An 18,352-nucleotide genomic window follows, 5' to 3' on the forward strand; every position below is an offset into this window, starting at 1 on the left:
GCCAAGGTCGGCGGCGGAGGACCGAAGCATCCAGGGAAATACCAGTAGCGTTTTGACAGCCTAATAGCAGCATCGGAATTGTCTTTGCAACAACTCCAAAGGTTAAATTTCTAAAGAATTGCAAAACCAGGAGGAGATGCTGGTTTCAATTGCTTGTAATAACATCCTTGACCAAGACCTATTACGCAGCACAGTCTCCCTATATCATACGATGAGAATTGTAGAGCACACATAAAAACTGAGGGTCTTTACATGGAAAGCATGTGTACATGGGACCTGGGATCTCTCCAGTGTCTCTCCTGCGATGCACATTCGACTCCATCCGCTGCTCAGTTTTCCCGACAATACTTTTGAGATTTTCGGTCCATTCCACTCTTCACCCCTATACTGGCTGGCTTTGTGCCAACTTGACACAGGCTGGAGTTATCACAGAGAAAGGAACTTCAGATGAGGAAGTGTCTCCATGAGACAGCTGTAAGGCATTTTCTCAATTAGGAATCAAAGGGGGAGGGCTCCTTGTGGGTGGTGCCATCTCTGGGCTCCTAGTCTTAGATTATATAAGAAAGCAAGCTGACCAAGCCAGGGGAAGCAAGCCAGTAAGTAACATCCCTCCATGGCCTCTGCATCAGCTCCTGCGTTCTGACCTGCTTGAGTTCCAGTCCTGACTTCCTTTGGTGATCAACAGCCATGTGGAAGTGGAAGCTGAATAAACCCTTTCCTCCCCAACTTGCTTCCTGGTCCTGATGATTGTGCAGGAATAGAAACCCTGACTAATACAATGCCTGAGATTCAGTATGAACTAGAGATGGAGATTAATGTTTGTCTATCCTGAATACAGATGATATCTCTGTGTATATGTATACATGTATGTGTTTGTGAGGAGGCTACACATGTGTGCATGCATCTGTATATGTAGGGGTCAGAAGAAAACCTCTGGTGTCAATCCCCTACAGGTGCAGACAGTTTTGTTCTTTTGAGACCCTGAGCTCCCTGGTGTGGCTGGTCTGGCTGGTCACTAAGCCTCAGAATTCCTGCTGTTTCTACCTCCCCAGCACAACTAGATTTTTTTATGTGGGTCTGGGAGGTGTTACTCACATCTCATGCTTGCCCAATACCCTCTTTCCCTAAAGTGAGATATCCCTACAGCCCCTGGAAGTTATTTTTATGTGAAGTGAATAAAGCATGAGGGGATTGAAGAAGGGCTTAATAGGTGGAGCACGGAGAACGCCCAGAGCCAGGCTGGATGGTCTTGGGCGGTGGGTTCGTCTTACTGGTGCATTTGTCCAGAGTTAGAGAATGTATGACAGCAAGATGAACCCCAATGTCATTGTAGGTCATCAGCTGTACGAATTAATATGATTCCATGTGTTAAAGGTCTGGTCCCAGGGTGGTGCTATGGGGAGATACTTGTGGATGTTTAGGAGATGGGGACCTGTGAAAGATACTTAGGCCATTGAAGGTATCTCCTTAAAGGAAGTTATGAATTCTTCTTCCCCTCCCCCTCCTCCTCCACTTCCTCTTTCCCTCTCCTTCCCCATGCCCCTCTCCCCCCCCCCCCACTCCTCTTTCTTCCACTCTTCTTCTTCCTTGCACACTGGAGGAGTGGTTTGGCTCTACATACTCCCACCACGACTACAGTTATCACAGAAACCTAAAGTCACTTGAACCAGAATCTCCAAACTCAACCCTGTCTGTTCACAAGTTAGTTGCCCTGGGTATTTTTGTTATACTAATACAAAGCTTAGTAATACACAAGTTTATCACTAGGTAGCAGGAGGTTGATAATAAGGGAGGCCATGGTGTGTGTGAGCAGAGGATGTATGGAGATTCCGTACACTTTACTCAGTTTTGCTATGAACTTAACCCTTAGCTAGAAAACAAATTTTATTCAAGACAGTTTAACATAAAGCATGCAAAAGAGATCTAAGAGAGCACTGGCTGACTGGCATCCTACTGGCCAAATTCAGCTTGCAGCCATGAGTCCCATCCCCCTCCAGAATCTATGTCATTTCTCCTTATTTTCTTTTGGATAAATCATCTATCGTCTCTCACAGTTCTCATAGCTTGAAAAGAACCGATCCCTTGTTTTGATTCCATTGCTGGACACAGGAGCCATGCTTGAGATCCATTTTCTTGATTCCATTGAGGAACACGGGATCTGTGCTTAGCCCACTTTTGTTAACAACAGAATTTCATCTGAAGGTGGAGATTTGGGCTGAGATGAACTCCCAACCAGGCTAGAACACAGAGAGCTTTCCCTGGGAGTTTTCCTGAAATCCTCTTTGAGTTCAGTTGTTAAGCCAGCAGGGCAGACCCAGGGGTGCAAGCATCTGCCCCTTCATTCTGATGTAAGCACCTAATTCTGGGAAAGCAGAGTCTCCTGATGGAAAGAGACAAGGACCTACCAGGCTCCAGTCTGGCAGATTTCTGCCCTTCCAGTGGTGAGAATCCATGCATCTCTTACACTATTGGACTAGCTGGAGCTGTTAGAGCTCTGCTCTAGCAATCCCATCAAGAGGGTCCTGAAGAATGTGCAGTTATTTGGGAGTTGAGCAGGACTCCAAAGCTTTGTTTTATAGTAACACGGGACACACATCAATTAGACCCTGCATTAAAGAGTCATAAACAAAGCAATATGCCCTGGCCAAGTGGTGATCTGAACCTAGAAGGACAGGTAACAGACAACCTGATGGAGGCAGTGTCTGGTAAGAGATGCCATAGAGGAGAGAGTGTCTTGGTTAGGGGAAAGGTCAGAAAAGGCTTCCAGATTGAGTGAGCCTTATAGCTTTGAAAGTAAGGAGAAGCCAGAGGGTGAGTTACACTGTGGTGAGAGATGAGAGTGGAAGGGTGGGCTCCAAGTGGGCTTAGAGAGCCTCCCACCCAGGCTGATCCCACTCATCATAATCCCTCCTCTCTCTAGCCATCCATCTATCCCTCCCTCCATCTGTCAATGCATCCCCATCCATCCATCCATCCATCACCTCCTTTACTTCCTTGATAGAATGAATGTCTAAAAATACAAACCTAATAATACAATCCATTGCCCTCCTTAAAAACAGGGTAAAAATTCAACCACTCACGTGGTCAATAACACACTGCCCACTTGCCATTTGCAATAAGTTCCTTGTATCCCCCACAGCCTGGGCCTCTGCTTCCCCAGAGTCCTGGTTCCTCTCACACCAGAAACTTTGCTCCTTTCTCTACCTCTCACCCTAACCTCACATCCATTTACCACAGTAGCTCTTCTTTACCCTTCACATAGCCACTCAAATGTCACTTCAGAGAAGCCTTCCCTGAATGCCAGAACATAGAATACCTTCCACTACACTTTCTCATTTAACTTGTTCTTCATAATATTTACCCAAGGTTAACTTTCTCTCTCTCTCTCTCTCTCTCTCTCTCTCTCTCTCTCTCTCTCTCTCTCTCTCTCTCTCTGTGTGTGTGTGTGTGTGTGTGTGTGTGTGTGTGTATGTATGTATGTATGTAATGTGTATATAAGTGTGTTTTGTGTGTACATGTGTGTGGTATGTATGTGTGTATACATCTTTTATGCTCAAGTTTAAGACCCTGCAAATCAGAGATCTTTCTCACTTTCTTAAACAATTGAATGTTCAAAACCCACTACAGTGGCCAGCATACTGTAAGAACAACTGCTAAGTTGCTACAGTCCCAACCTCTCCCAGCTGTGTTCCCAACTCTAAAGTGTCAGCTGTAACTTGTGTTTGTGCTGCTGTTTCTGCTAAAGGGTTGTTCTTTAGATTTATCTCCACCTTCCAAAGGATAGAGAAATGGAGTTCGGATGGAGTTGGCCAAGGACTCTCAGAAACATGAGGGGCGGCACACTTCCTCATGAGCATGGAGGAAGGAGCAGCATCCCGGCCTCCCACTAGGCTCACCTACACTTGGGTGCTCAGATCCTGCTCTGACATCATGCCTGTATTTCTAGCTCAGTCACTTATGGATTCACCCAGGTTGTTTCTAGAATCTTCTCTGATACTGGACTGAGACTTCGAATAAAGACAAAACAGAGACTCAGGAAGGCACAGGAGGGCACAGGAGGGCTGCACTCCACAGGGACCGTTCTGCCATGTGCCTGTCCTTGTACCTGCCCAAGCTCCTCAATGCCATCAGCATAGACTCAGGTGTCAGAGTACCTTGGACTGACTCTCAGTCAGGAGGTCCTTACCAAGTTGCTGAATGTCTCTGTACCTCGGTTTTCTCGTCTGTGGAATGGAACTTAGCATTACCCTCTTCCACTGTGACCATAGGCTAACTTATCAAGCAGAAGCCTTTTAATAAACTCTCAGCATGCAGGAAGTCTGACTATGAGGCTCACATCTGCCCATCCTCAGCAAGACCAGTTACACAGGTGTATCACCTGTGTGGTCATCTGGGGCCCTGCACCAAGAAGAGTGCCACACTCCGTGTACAGCTCTGCTGTGGCCTCGTTAAACACATGATCTTTTCTGCACATGGGATGTCGCATTTTTAGCAGCGGGAAGCGACAACATACATGAAAAGTTGTGCAAAGTCTGCTGGAAGCAAGAATAGGCGGATGGATGTCCCCAGTCGTTCACATCAGCTCTTCCACGCCATTGTTCTTCACAGCCAGCCAAAGAGATCAGTTCTGGAGCAAAATTCAACCTTCGGGGGTTTGGCTTTTCCTGAGAGCACAGGGTCTCACTACATAGCCCAGGCTGACCCCCAACCCATAATTCTGCCTCAGCCTCCTCTCCAGTGCTAGGATCATAGGATCATACCACGCCCAACTCAAGCAGACTCTGCGAATTCACCATGCACTCTTCCCCCAAGACTAACGGCTCAGCTTGTTAAGAGCACTAACTGCTCTTCTGAAGGTCCTGAGTTCAAATTTCAGCAACCACATGGTGGCTCACAACCAGCCACAATGAGATCTGATGCCCTCTTCTTTTATTAAAAAATAAAATCCCAAGCCAGTCTCAACACCTTAGGCACACTCGCATGCAAACATACATTTTTGAACAGTCTGTAACTGATTAGTATCCCAAGGGGACCAGGAAGTGATGGGGAGTTCCCCCCTACTCTCTTGGGGCTACTGTCTGCCCTTCTCCCATCATTCCCCTGCTCTTTCTGCGTGGCATCTCGGGAATGATAACACTCCTGCTTTGCTTCATCCCATTTTGCAGATGGAGAAGTAAACGCGTGGGTACAGGAGGTCCTCCAGCCTCAGTTCTGACCCACCTATGCCGCAAAGATAGAGTCATGCTCTGCAGCCTCAACCACCGGGCGTTGCAGCTCTCACTCTTTCCACGTGCTTTGACTCTGCAATCTACAGGTGTTGTGTGAAGTTGCGGATGCATCCAGAACCCCCAGACCAAAGGTCTTGACCTTCCAAGGAGGGAATGGACAAGAAAAAGACAAACCAGACCCTGTATTGTAGGGTGGATGCTACTAAGCCTACAGGGAGGAAGCCAGAGGAATGCAAGATTCGGGGTGAAGAATAATTGAGATGCCGATCTTAAATAGGATTATCGATGAGAAGACAAATGAGCAAAGACAAGAGGGTGAGGAGGCAGGCCATGCAGTTTGCCAAAGCAAAAGCTCAGGGCATTAACCACTCTTCACCGCGGAGGAAGATCTCTAAAGAGGCTAGAGGCTTTGCCAAGCCGCTTATCCGCCAGCTTCTCGTCTTAATGCAGCGCCACCTGCAGGCTAATTCCGTCTATAGGTTTACAGCAATTACCCGTTGAGCTTTTACAGTGATTAGAGGTTACTTGATTTAGCTCACGGGATTTTGTTTTGTATTTTACATTTTTCCAAGAAGTGTGGTCACATTCAAAATAACCATAAGAAAGGTTTTTATGTGGCCAAGGATGTCTCTGTGTTTCCAATCCTCCTATCCTCACTTCCCAAGTACTAGGACTAAAGACTTGAACCATTAGGTCAGGTCTTGTATGCCACTGGTCCAAGGCCTCAAAAGCTTCATCTGGCCTCAAGAGAGAATTGTGAGTGCACTCCCCCAAAAGAAACGACACATGCTTAAGGTGACAAGTGTGCTCGTTACATAGATTTGGTCATTACACATTAAATACAGAGATTGATATATCACATTATACTCCAAGAACTATGCGTGGGGGGCTGTCAAACGAAAATAAAATTAAAGCAAAAGGTTAAGACAGTAAGAGAGGTCACAATAAAATTTTAATATCTAACAGAGCTTGAAATATCAGTCTGGGCTACTGGGTACTCATGGGACTCTGCAATAACCTGTCCCTTTAGAGGACTGGGTGCCTGTCTGTTCACCACAGACCCAGCTGAGGCTAAAAGATCCCTCTATAACTTTGGCTCCCCAGCCTTCCCCTCCTCCATTCACCTCCCGGGGGACGGGGGCAGGGGGCGCCTAACAGAGATGGAGACAAGACATTGGGCCCTTGCTGGAGACCCGAAGAGGCTCAGCTTCTTTAAGGGACAGATGTTAGGGGAGGAGTTTGAGAGGGTGGGCTTTTCAACATCTTCGAGCCAGTTGTATGCCCCTCGCTCGCTCGCTCGCTCGCGTTTGCTTGCTGCTGGAAAGGCTTGTCTCTGTGCTCCTGCAGTGCCTTTAAGACACAATCTTGACTTGAGCCCGGGACAGACGTCTCTCCCTGGCGGATTCTTGGGTACCCTTGAAAAATGAAGCTCTTGCCACGCTCTGCCTACCTCTCCTACAATGGGAGAGCCCCTCCACTGCCGGGATGCCACCTTCTCTGCCCATCCTCTCCTTCACACAACCTTCAAACTACTCCAGACCACCCAGCCCCCTATGTGCGTTTGTGTTCTTGTTCGAGGCTCCGCCTGAGCCTGCTGCGCCCTCGTGCATATTGATGAGGGTGTCTGCATGTTTTCACCCGCCTAGCTAGGTGTGGAAGATGAGAGCATCCGCGTGCATGAGTGTGTGAGTGCATCCGCATGGCTGGGCATTGTGTGCCTTTGTGTGCATGCGGGTGCGGGTATGTCTCAGTGGCTGCAAGACTGAATCCCAGACTGAAGGCTGTGTGTGGTGGGCTTCTCTTAGCCAGCCTACATCCCATCCAAGTTCAGGGACAGACCATCGACCTGGTGGCACTCACAAAGATATTCGCACCCTTCCTTCAGACCCACAGGCTCAGCTCCCTGATCCAGGAAAGCAAAAAACCTTTTAACATTCTCTGGGCTCCAACAGTCGCGGCGACCCCATCCCCCATACCGGGATGTAGAATCCTCTACATGAAGATGGACTCGAGGCATTGGTGGGGAGCGAGATCAAGTAGCTAGGAGAAGAGTCAGAAGAAAAACTGAGGACATGCTGGAGGGGAAAGAAGATGCTGAGGAAGAAGCAGGTCATATTCACACCACGCCCCTCCCACAGGGATTGGAAACCCAGGATAACCTGTTCTCCATCCCGGTCTTCCTCCGGGGTTCCCAAGTTAACCCGGTCCTTTCCTCCAGATACTGAAGCCAGAAAACGCAACTGGGACCAGGTTAGGCTAGTATCCCACCCAATGCCCCCCGCCCAAACCTGCAGCCCGCGGGCGCGAGTATATGTGTGTGTGCGCGCGCGCGCGTGCGAGTGAACACACACACACACACACACACACACACACACACACACACACACACACACACACACCATCCAGGAAGCTGCTGATTGGCTGAGGGGAGCGGCGTCCCAGCCAGGGTTCTGAGGCGGGAGCTGAGCGGTTCTAGGAGGGAGGTGCACACTCTGCCTCCAAGAGCCCCTCCCTCGTTCCCTGCGCCCTGCCAGAGCTGCCTATCTAGGAGGGCAGGTGCGGAGCCACCAGAGGACACCAGCCAGGAGTGGAAGCGGGTCCCGCGGTGCGGCGATCCTCCCCAGGGCTGCCTGGTCCCCAGCCGCTTGGCAGCTGCGCTGAGCCCAGCCCGGTGAGGGGCGCGCTCATGGAGCACACGCACGCCCACCTCGCTGCGAATAGCTCGGCTTGCGGCTTGGGCTTCGTGCCGGTGGTCTACTACAGCTTCTTGCTGTGCCTCGGCTTACCAGGTGAGGGGGTGTGGGGGAGAGGGAGGGAAGCCAGGAGTCCCAAGTTGCAGAACAAAGCTGTCCAGAACCTCAGGGGCCCCAGACACCTTCTTGAGAAGAGTCCTGGAGCCCCCCCCCCCTTTGAAAAAGTGCAAAGTTTAAACCTTGGTGGCCACTAAGGATGTTTCCAGATCAGGATGAAGGGACATCTTTGCGTGGCTTGTGGCTTGGCGGGGACAGTGCTTGTGTGGCTCTGGGGCATTGTGACTTGTAGGTGTGCATCCTCTCCAAAGCTCACCTCTCTCTCGGTGTGTGTGTGTGTGTGTGTGTGTGTGTGTGTGTGTGTGTGTGTGTGTGTGTGTAGGGGGTCGAATCCCTGAGGGTCCCAGAAGGACTGTGTGGGACTTGACCGCAGCTTCTGGACAGAAAGCCTAGGGAAGGCTTCTCTCCAGCTTTTACCCCACTCTGTCACCTAGGCTGAGAACACTTCTGCCTCACTCTATACTTCCCCGCCCAAGGTAATGCTACATAACACCGAGACCTTGGTCATAGCTTCTCAGGTTCAAGAGACAATGAGGTGAGCCCTTGCTCTCAGTCCTAGGGAGTGAGGTGTCTCCCCGTTGCTAAGAGTCAAGGGCTGCTCTGGGTCTGGGATGTATGGGGCAAATGTGCAGGGATGCGCACTGGCACCTCAGAGGATGGCAGTCTCCTTGCGTTTATGTCTGGTTCCTCTGGCTTTGCCTCCAGGTCAACCCCAGTCCTTCCTACCCCGACAGCTCCCAGCGCTGCAGATGAGTGGCTGGCTGGCCCCACATCTTAATGTCCTTTGGAAAGTGAAGTTGAGACTTGTAGTGAATTCCTGAAGAGAGATGAGCTACTGAGGGAGGGGGGTTGTGTGCCAGGACTATGAGGGAGAGCAGCTGGGATCAGGAAGAACAGCCCCCATGCCCCCTGGGGTGGGGCGTTGGCTTCAGTTTGGGGGTCTTTGGTTAATTCTGTCAGTCACACAATGTCATGGACATTCCTGGAGTCACCTGCAGACAGAGGGAGAGCTAGAGACAGAAAGACTCAGAAAGAGAAAAATCCCTGCTCAAGCTAGACTCTAAGCCTTATCACCTCTGCCCCCAAGAACTTGAGTGTCCTGGGATCCCAAGAAGCTGGGCTTCAGTCTTCTGGAGATCTGAGAGCCCTCTCCTCCTCAAACATTTAGGGAAACCAGAGCCCATGGAAAGATAGTCTCCAGCAGTCTCCACTCCCAGCACAGGCAAGCACAAGTTTCTTAACATGGGCTCCTGACCCCCCAAGCAGAGCTCTCTCCCTAACCTCTGCCTCCCTAGAAGAGGGACTTCACCTCTGTGCACCCTGACAGGTAGGGTGCTCCTGTAATTACCTGGAACTGAAACTGATTTCCATCCAGGTTGCACCTCCCCCTCCTGCCCTCCAAAGTCTGTCCCCAGAGCTTTCTATGGGGAAATCAGTTTTTGAGAGGCTGGTTATGTGTGATGCTTGCTGAAGTGAGGAAGAGTCAGATCCCCTCTCTTCCTCAGCACCCTCTCCTCAGATTGTAACCCCCATCCTGACCGTTCCATCTCCCCTAATGCTGTACTAGCCAATCACTCTAAGCTGAAGAGACAAGGAGGAGGGTGACCTCTAAGAGTCCAAAACAGGACATGAAGTTAGGAGAGTGGAGAATACTGTCAATGACCTCAAGTCAAAGTGTCATGGACAGTCACAGTCTAACTCCCATGGTCTTTCCCACCCATAGCTTTGGCACAGTACACCAGGCACTGTGTTTAGCACAGGGTTGGCCCAGGGCTAAGGAATTTAAGAGAGAGAAGGGTTGAGATTTGAACTTAGATGATGTGGATGTATTTCTAGACTTAGCTAAGGGTTTGGACCAACTATACTGTGTGTGCTAATACTAAGGATGTGCCAAAGGGCTCCAAAGGGTCTTCAGGGTCCTGGATTCAGAGAATTCATGAATGGATTTTCGAACAGCAGCTGAATGTAGAAAGATCAAGCTTCCTAGGAAGGGTGAGTCTTAGTCCAAGAGTATGGGCTGAAAACAGTTTTGTTAGCAATTTACAAGTCTGGTTCAAAGGCAGAGTCCTTGCCAGTCTTTTAAAGCAATGGTCCTCAACCTGTGGGAGTCGAATGTCCCTGTCACAGGAGTCATGTGTGACCATCAGAAAATGCAACCACTTGCATTATGATTCATAAAAGTAACAAAATTACAGTTATGAAACAGCAACAAAAATACTTCTGTGGTGGGGAGCATCACCACAACATGAGGAGCAGTAGTATTAAAGGGTCACGGCATTAGGAAGGTTGAGAATCACTGTCTTGAATCCACACAGGGAAGCGAGCATATCCCAGCAAATGAGAGAGCAGCTGGAGGATTAATCCAGCCTCCACCAGTCAGGTGGTGTGGTGCCTCTGAGCCTCAGTTTCCATCCATAAAGTAGACAGTATTAGAGCAGCAAAAGTGATAGCTTGGTGAAGTTGAGGAAGGGATTAAGCATGTGCCTCAGTGACTCTCACATGTACCCATTGACTCTGTGTGGCTGCAGTTAAAATTGTCATCCCATGGGTTGTCAGGAAAGGGGTCTGTTCAGCACAATCAGGGAACCAGAGAGAGTTCAGGAGGTGCCCAGGGGAGAGCACTTAGCCTGGCATGTGAGTCCTGAAAGTTCACCATGATAATCTCCTCCTTAACCCAGTGTGACCATCAGTTAGCAAGTCCTCGTCACCACCGCTGATGGAGAAAGACACGGCCATGCGGCGTGAGATGTAACAGCGGATATGGGTCTTGCTATTCTTGCTGAAAACTGAGATTCTAACTGAGTCACTATTCCCAGCAGTGAACTCACTCCCAAGTTTTCCAAATCCCCCCAGTGTTGTTAGAGATGTGAGTGGAAGTAGAGAAGTGGGTGGGCAATGGCTGGGTATTTGCCAAGAGGGATCCAGTAATTACAGGAAAGTGGCAGGTGTCTCTGGCCACATACAGGCACAAAGTTGCCAGGAGGAGCTTCTTTTGAAGCCACGTGGTCCAGCCCCCTACTTTAAGTAATAGCTGCTGTGGACCCTTGCAACAGGCTTGGCACGAGTCCAAGGAAATCCTTTAAGGAGTGTGGGCAGAGCTAACCACTCAAGGAATTCTTAGCCTGTCAGTTCCACTGTTTGCACCATCGGTAAAATGGGTTAAAAGTCAAGTGTAATTACCTCCCCAGGTAGCATCTATTAATTAAGATATTCCATGTAAAAATAGCTTTAGTCATACCTGAGGTCTCAGCTACTCACAAGACAGGGATTCCTTGAGATGGGAAGTTGAAAGGCAGCTTAGGTAGCAGAGCAAAATCTTCCCCCACAAAACATTCAGGATCCACAAGAGGCTCATTTTACTCCACAGCATATCTTTTCACCCCACAGATGCATGTGAACCCATTTTATGGCTGAGTAAACTGAGGCACCAAGAAGTGCTGCATCTGCCCTACAATCATAGTGTCAAACAGGAGATAAACGAGTTCACATTTCCTCCCTTCCCCCAGGAAGCTGTTTGATCTAACCTTGCTCCCCCACCCCATGCTAAAAAGACTTAGCAAAGAGCATCGGTGGCCCTACCCTTCACAAAGCCCCATCTGTTTCTCTCCCTCTTCCTTCTTAAGTGAGAAAAATGCTTCTTATTTTTCAAGACACAGGAGTTAAGTAGGCAAAGCTAGTGCAGATTGGCTTAGTGGAGACGAGGAAGGAGGATGCTGTGAACTGAGTGGCTGGGGAGGATGGCGAGGGGGTGATGGGTGGGCCTCCCTGACAGGAAAGGAACAGTGCAAAACTAACCGGGGCTTTGAAAGATTTGCTAATTTTTACTTTCTGAAAAATGCCCCAGATGTGAAGGAAGGCAGCGTGAGGAAGGAGACTGCAGCTTAAAATGACCCCCCCCCCCACCCTGCAGGAAGGGAGGCTTCCATGGCTACCTAGTGGGGTGATGAGCTCTGTCTCTGACTGCTGATGAGAGGAAGGCAGCCTGACACACAGTAGTTACCATGGTTGTTAACCAAAGGTAAGGATTCTGAGTGGCCCCATGACTGGCCTGAGCTCTGCAGATATAAAGTTTTCTTCAATCCACAGACAGCTTGGATTGGAGAAGGCGTAGGGAACAGGCTAAGAGTGGGAACATGAAAGCTGAACCCCCGAGAGTGGCCTGGCCTTGATGCTTACACCCTGTGTGATATGGGCAAGAGACATTAACTACTCCACACTTCCATTTCCCGGCCTTTAAAAGTAGACCGGTGATGATAATAAGACTGAGTTAAGCACTAGACATGTTTTGAGCACAGTAAACACTCCGTAAGTTACATTATCGTCATTTGAAATGTGGCAAAATTTTCCAATTGGTTTGGTGACACCAGCTTTACCCTACCATCAAAATTAGACAGATGTTATAAGAAAACAAAACTGTTAGCCAATAAATAGAAATGGTCAGTTACTCTTAACATACACTTGTAGTGAAAACTCAGCAGTCATAAAGGGAATTTCTTTAATGGTAAATGGAGTCTACAAATAACTCAGGAACTGATGACTCGGTGGTCCCCCAAGCCATCCAATCTGGGCCAGGCAGGAAGAAACACCCCTCCTCGTTCCCATCCAACATGGTACACGGAAGTTTGGGCCGCTGGAATAAGGCTAGAAAGAGAAACAAAGGAATTCAGAAATAAATAGATTCAATAATTTCTAGTTATAGAGGCACACACACACAGTTTCTTTTTTTTAATTCGATATATTTTTTATTTACATTTCAAATGATTTCTTCCCTTCTGTCCCCCCACTCCCCGAAAGTCACATAAGCCCCCTTCCCCCCCCCTGTTCTCCCACCCACCCCTTCCCACTTCCTTGTTCTGGTTTTGCCTTATATTGCTACACTGAGTCTTTCCAGAACCAGGGGCCACTCCTCTGTTCTTCTTGTACCTCATTTGATGTGTGGATTATGTTTCGGGTATTCCAGTTTTCCAGACATACACAGTTTCTAAAGAGCCCTGCATGCTGCACCTAAATCATCTTGGGTCCTGTCTGTGTCATACATACTCAGGCACAGTTGCCCACAGGACCTTTCATGTATGAGCTAGACAAGAACAGATCCAGAAATCTGGGTTCCCAGGGTCTTCTGGCAGTAACTGATTGACTATATGACCTTAAGAGGTAATTTTTTATTATATATTTTTATTTTCTATATTCTTTGTTTACATTCCAAATGGTTTCCCCTTTCCCAGTTCCCCCTCCCCATATGTCCCATAAACCTTCTTCTCTCCACCCATTCTCCAATCACCTCTCTCCTTTTGCTCTGTCCTGGTTCTCCCCTCCAATGCTGGATCAAGCCTTTCCAGGATCAGGACCTTCTCCTTACTTCTTCATGGGAGTCATTTCTTATGCTAATTGTGCCTTGGGTATTCAGAGCTTCTGGACAAATTAATATCCACTTATCAGAGATTGCATTCCATGTGTATTCTTTTGTGATTGGGTTACCTCACTTAGGATGATATTTTCCAGATCCAACCATTTGCCTAAAAATTTAATGAATTCATTGTTTTTAATTGCTGAGTAGTATTCCATTGTGTAAATATACCACATTTTCTGTATTCATTCCTCCATTGAGGGACATCTGGGTTCTTTCCAGCTTCTGGCTATTATACATAAGGCTGCTATGAACATAATGGAGCATGTGTCTTTATTGCATGCCGGGGAATCCTTTGGGTATATGCCCAGGTGAGGTATAGCAGGGTCCTCTGGAACTGTCATGTCCAGTTTTCTGAGGAACCGCCAGACTGATTTCCAAAGTAGTTGTACCATCTTACAGCCCCACCAGCAGTGGAGGAGTGTTCCTCTTTCTCCACATCTTAAGAGGTCATTTTTGACGGGGTCATCAAAGCCACAGGAGAAGCATTTTCTGCCTAATCTCTAGTTGGAGACATGACCCTTAAGTGGAATCAAACTCATGGTACAATTCTACTGGAAGCTACCCATCATGGCCTTGAGATGCGGACCAGAGCAATTGCTTTCTCGACTGCACTTTTCTGCAGTCCTGCAAGCATCACTTTGGTTCTGGTTTTCAGTGTAAAATAAATTGCATGAAAACTGGATATGGACTTGCATCCTGTGTCTATTGTTTCCTTATGTATAATACAACACCTCTCTGAGCCCAGATTCTTCCATTCTACAACAGTGGGATGGGATATCAAGGTCATTGATTAAGCAGTAGTTTCTGATATCTTATTGCCTGAATTAGAATCCTGACTCCTCCACTTAATCATCTGCTACTTTGGGCTAATGTCTCACCTTCTTCAAGCCTCAGTTTCCTCAGCCATGAGGAAGATATTAACAGTGCCCATTCCAAAGGACTATTTTGAAAATAAATTAAAATGTGAAAATCCTGAGTGTTCCATTCTTGGCATGCTTGCTCTCACTCGGAGGAAGAGTCTGATAATGTTATTAACCTTCTGGTTCTTACATTGTTGCTGGGATAATTAGAAATAAAACATACAAGGACTTCTCACAGTCCCTCACACTTGGATGGAGACCCATAAACTACTGACATTGTTTCATTATCTAATATGCCCATGTGTTCAAGCTACGTCCATGTCCTATAGACACACTTTGTACATGGGTCTTTTCCATAAATATGTTTTTCTATTCACAATAATGGTAAAACTGTGCCCTGGCAAGCCAAAGAAGAATAACCCTGCGAGTTAGCAATAAACTCCTTCATAAACCTAGGCAACCGACCTTCCTAAAAGCCTTGCCTGGCTTTCTGTGCAACTTTCAGAAACAGTACTGGTCAAAGTCAGCAAACATGAGTAAGTACCACATTTTGTTGCCTGGATAAGATATCCAGATTCATGAAAAGAAAGGGTCCCACCAGCAAACTTCCATGTGCAGCATCCAAGAGACATGGGCAAAGCCTGGAATGAAGATGCCAACCAATCTTAATCTCTGGCTCTCACATGACACCTACTGTGTGCTGGGCATTTGTCAAGGCACTTCTCATGCGTAAACTTATTTAATTCTTATGATGAGTCTTTGGTCCTGTGTGTATTACAAACCAGACTAAATGTCAGAAAGTCGTCTTCCACTCGGCTTTCTGGACAACTCAGTGTTACCAAATTGTTCCAAAACCTAGAGATCCAGATTTATGTGAAACAGCCAATTTTTTTTTTTAATGTCACATAATTTTAATTTTGCAATACTCTATGCATTGAAACAAGGACTAAAAACTATTCTTAGTTGTAGCTACTGGAGACAGATTATCAAGTATGAATAGATTGTTACTCTAATTTACATCATAAGGACCTGCTGGAGAGAAAATATGATTATGACAGTTAAAAAAAACTAACTGGTGGATGTTTGTTATGTTAGCATCAGACAAATGATCTAAACAGTCCCATAACGCCTAAAGAAGTAGGAGCAGTCATTAATAGTCTCCCAACAGAATAAAGCCCAGGACTACATGGGTATAATGCAGGGTACTATCAGACCTTTAAAGAAGACCTAATACCAATACTTTTCAAACTATTCCACAAAATAGAAACAGAAGGAACACTGTCTGATTCATTCTCTTTTTTTATGATTGTATTTTTTATAGAAAAGAGAAATAAAAACACTTTATGATAAAACTGAAAATTTACATGGAAAATATTTCAGATAACATAGAAGAGATACATAGAAAAACACTTTAAAATTGACCATTTTCATGGAAAATTAAAGAGTAAAATGGTAGACATATAAAACATTGTTTAATTAATTAAAATATGAAATAAACTTCTATCATTTTATGATAGAATTGAAGATTTACATGGAAAATATTTCTGATAAAATTGTAGAAAAAATTTAGGGGTTAAAAATTGTAAACATGTTAGAATTGAAGATTATCATGGAAAATTTTATAGGGATGTTATAATGGTAGGCATAAAAGTATTCCTAAGTAGATTGAAAGTTGAATTATAAACATTTTCTGATAAAGTTGAAGATTTACATGGAAAATATTTCTGATAAAATTTGAAGAAATATATAGAAAAACATCATAAAATTAAAGATCATCATGAAAATTGTACAGATATAGTGATAGGCACAAAGATAATTCTAAGTTGATTGAAGATGGAATTATACACATTTTCAGACAAAATTGAAGATTTAAATGGAAAATATTTCTGGTAAAATTCAAAAAATATATAGAAAAACATGTTAAAATTGACTATTTCATGGAAAATTTACATATAAAATGGTAGCTATAAAAACTATTTCTAAATTAATTGAAGGTGGAATTAGAAACATTTGTGATAGAAAAGATTTACATGAAAACATTTCTGATAAAATAGAGGAAATATATAGAAAGACATTAAAATTGAAGATTATCATGAAAAATAATGCATATAAAATGGTAGACATAAAAACATTACTAAATTAATTAAAGGGGGAATTACAAACATTTTCTGATAAAATTGAAGATTTACATGAGAAATATTTCTGCTAGTCTATGTCTTTTTATTGGGGAGTTGAGTCCATTGTTGTTAAAAGATATTAAGGAATAGTGATGGTTGCTTCCTGTTATTTTTTATGCTATTTATATGTTTGTGTGGGTATCTTCTTTTGGGTTTGTTGGAAGAAGATTACTTTCTTGCTTTTTCTAGGGTGTAGTTTCCCTCCTTGTGTTGGCATTTTCCATCTATTATCCTTTGTAGGGCTGATTTATAGATAGATATTGTGTAAATTTGGTTTTATCATGGAACATTTTGGTTTCTCCATCTATGATGATTGAGAGTTTTGCTGGGTATAGTAGCCTGGGCTGGCATTTGTGTTCTCCTAGGGTCTGTATGAGGTCTGCCCAGGATCTAGCTTTCATCATCTCTGGTGAGACATCTGGTGTGATTCTGATAGGTCTGCCTTTATAAGTTACTTGCCCTTTTCACTTACTGCTTTTAATGTTCTTTCTTTGTTTAGTGAATTTTGTGTTTTTATTATTATGTGCCGGGAGGAATTTCTGTTCTGGTCCAGTCTGTTTGAAGCTCTGAAGGCTTCTTGTATGTTCATGGGCATCTCTTTCTCTAAGCTAGGGAAGTTTTCTTCTATAATTTTGTTGAAGATATTTACTGGCCCTTTAAGTTGTAAATCTTTGCTCTCATCTATACCTATAATACTTAGGTTTGACCTTCTCATTGTGTCCTGGAGTTCCTGGATGTTTTGGGTTACCAGCTTTATACATTTTGCATTTTCTTTGACTGTTGAGTCAATGTTTTCTATGGTATCTTCAGCACCTGAGATTCTTTCTTCTATCTCTTGTATTCTGTTGTTGATGCTTGCATCTATGACTCCTGAAATCCTTCCAAGGCTTTCTATCTCCAAAGATTTCTCACTTTGTGATTTCTTTATTGTTTCTACTTCCACTTCTAGATCTTGGATGGTTTTGTTCCGTTCCTTCACTTGATTGTTTGTGCTTTCCTGTAATTCTTTGAGGGATTTTTGTGTTTCTTCTCTAAGGGCTTCTGCCTGTTGACCCATGATCTGTATTTCTTTAAGGGATTTTTGTGTTTCCACTTTAAGGGATTTTACCTGTTGACTGATGTTCTCCTGTATTTCTTTAAGGGAGCTATTTAAGTCTTTCTTGAAGCCCTCTATCAGCATCATGAGATACGATTTTAAATCCAACTCTTGCATTTCCGGTGTGTTGAGGTATCCTGGACTTGCTGTGGTGGGAGAACTGGGTTCTGATGTTGCCATGTGGCCTTGGTTTATGTTGGTAGGGGTCCTGTGCTTGCCTTTCACCATCTGGTTATCTCTGGTGCTAGTTGGTATTGTTGTCTCTGGCTGGAGTTTGTTCCTCCTGTGGGCCTGTAAGCCTGTATCCTTACTCCTCTGAGCTCAGAAGTGAAAGCACTGCTGGGAGATCATTCTCTCCTGGTGGGCTGTGGATTCTCCTGGATCCCTGGTCCCAGCTGCTCCACTAATCTTAGGCCCTATGTGCTCCTAGTTGTTCCCCTCCAGAGAGAAGGTGGAGATCTCACCTCTGCGCTCAGAAGTGAAAGCACTGCTGGGAGATCACTCTCTCCTGGCAGGCTGTGCACAGGAGGCTCTCTCTCTCTCTCTCTCTCTCTCTCTCTCTCTCTCTCTCTCTCTCAATCTCTTACACACACACACACACACACACACACACACGCACACGCACACGCACACGTACACGCACACGCGCGCGCGCGCGTACACACACACACACACCAAGATGGCAAGTGGGATTCAAGTGAAGGTGACCACAGGAAGGCCTAGACTAAATGTCAGAAAGTCGTCTTCCACTCAGCTTTCTGGCCAACAACT

General features: G+C 45.7%; 1 protein-coding gene across 1 annotated transcript in view; it reads left to right on the forward strand.

Annotated features, from left to right (window-relative positions):
- Positions 1 to 7,914: 7,914 nt before the first annotated feature.
- Gpr139 (G protein-coupled receptor 139) overlaps positions 7,915 to 18,352 on the forward strand; it is a 42,960-nt gene continuing 32,522 nt past the window's right edge. The window contains exon 1 of the mRNA XM_052175142.1: positions 7,915 to 8,017. Within this exon, the coding sequence (XP_052031102.1) occupies positions 7,915 to 8,017 (103 nt within the window). The remainder of the gene's footprint in view (positions 8,018 to 18,352) is intronic.

The sequence above is a fragment of the Apodemus sylvaticus genome, chromosome 1 (assembly GCF_947179515.1).
Source record: "Apodemus sylvaticus chromosome 1, mApoSyl1.1, whole genome shotgun sequence".
NCBI classification, from domain to species: domain Eukaryota; kingdom Metazoa; phylum Chordata; class Mammalia; order Rodentia; family Muridae; genus Apodemus; species Apodemus sylvaticus.